The 1,014-nt window shown below is 39.1% G+C and overlaps 1 protein-coding gene across 2 annotated transcripts in view; it reads right to left on the reverse strand.

Moving 5' to 3' along the window:
• Nucleotides 1-1,014, reverse strand: part of CLK1 (CDC like kinase 1) — an 18,638-nt gene that overhangs the window by 12,099 nt on the left and 5,525 nt on the right. For both annotated transcript variants that reach the window (XM_017545228.2, XM_017545229.2), the window contains one exon: nt 754-820. In XM_017545228.2, coding sequence (XP_017400717.1) covers nt 754-820 — 67 coding nt within the window. The remainder of the gene's footprint in view (nt 1-753; nt 821-1,014) is intronic.

The following is a 1,014-nucleotide window of genomic DNA, read 5'->3' on the forward strand; positions in this document are numbered from 1 at the left end:
CCCCTTTTCTTTCCCGAGACAGTGTCTCGCTCTATTGCCAGGCCCCAGGCTGGAGTGCAGTGGCGCGATCTTGGCTCACTGCAACCTCTGTCTCCCAGGTTCAAGCAATTCTCCTGCCTCAGCCTCCTGAGTAGCTGGGACTATAGGTGTGTGCCACCACGCCCAGCTAATTTTTGTATTTTTAGTGGAGATGGGGTTTCACCATGTTGACCAGGATAGGCTCAATCTCTTGACCTCGTGATACACCTGCCTCGGCCTCCCAAAGTGCTGGGATTACAGGCGTGAGCCACTGCGCCCGGCCAAAGAATACTTTCAAAACAACATAAAGTGTGTTCTCAGCCTAAAATTAGAAGCTATACATACTATTAGTAACTGTTTAAAAAATGTGAAGGGCTATTTGCCAAAAAAAAAAAAAAAAAAAAAAAAAAAAAAAAAAAAAAAAAAAAAAAAGAATAAAATATGAAGGACAAGTATTTCTAACTTGAAATTTCTTACAGCCAAGTAAAAAAGGTATATGTATGTAACTCATGGTCAGATCATTTTCTTTTTTTTTTTTTAAAAGACGGGGTTTCACCAAGTTGGTCAGGCTGGTCTTGAACTCCCAACCTCAGGTGATCTGCCCGCCTTGGCCTCCAAAGTGCTTGGATTATAAGCGTGAGCCACCACACCCAGCCGTCACATCATTTCCTAAAGCTAAATTAATTGCCCATATTGCCAACCTCCCTAAATGTAATCCCAACATAGAAAACTTACACTTTATGATCGATGCACTCCACAACTTTTCCAAAAGCTCCTTCACCTAAAGTATCAACAATTTCATCTAAAAGAGAGCAATAAATCTCAGTCATACCAAGAAGTACAAACAATGTACTTATCACAATAAATGCTATCAATGTAGATTATTCTAGTTGATGCTACAAATTTCCTTATCACTAGATATTTATTTTATTTTGGTCAACACCATCAAAAACAATTATTAGGTCTAATTTCATTAATTTTGATTACTGTTCTCGA

Source organism: Cebus imitator, unplaced genomic scaffold (genome assembly GCF_001604975.1).
Source record: "Cebus imitator isolate Cc_AM_T3 unplaced genomic scaffold, Cebus_imitator-1.0 Scaffold178, whole genome shotgun sequence".
In the NCBI taxonomy this organism is placed as follows: domain Eukaryota; kingdom Metazoa; phylum Chordata; class Mammalia; order Primates; family Cebidae; genus Cebus; species Cebus imitator.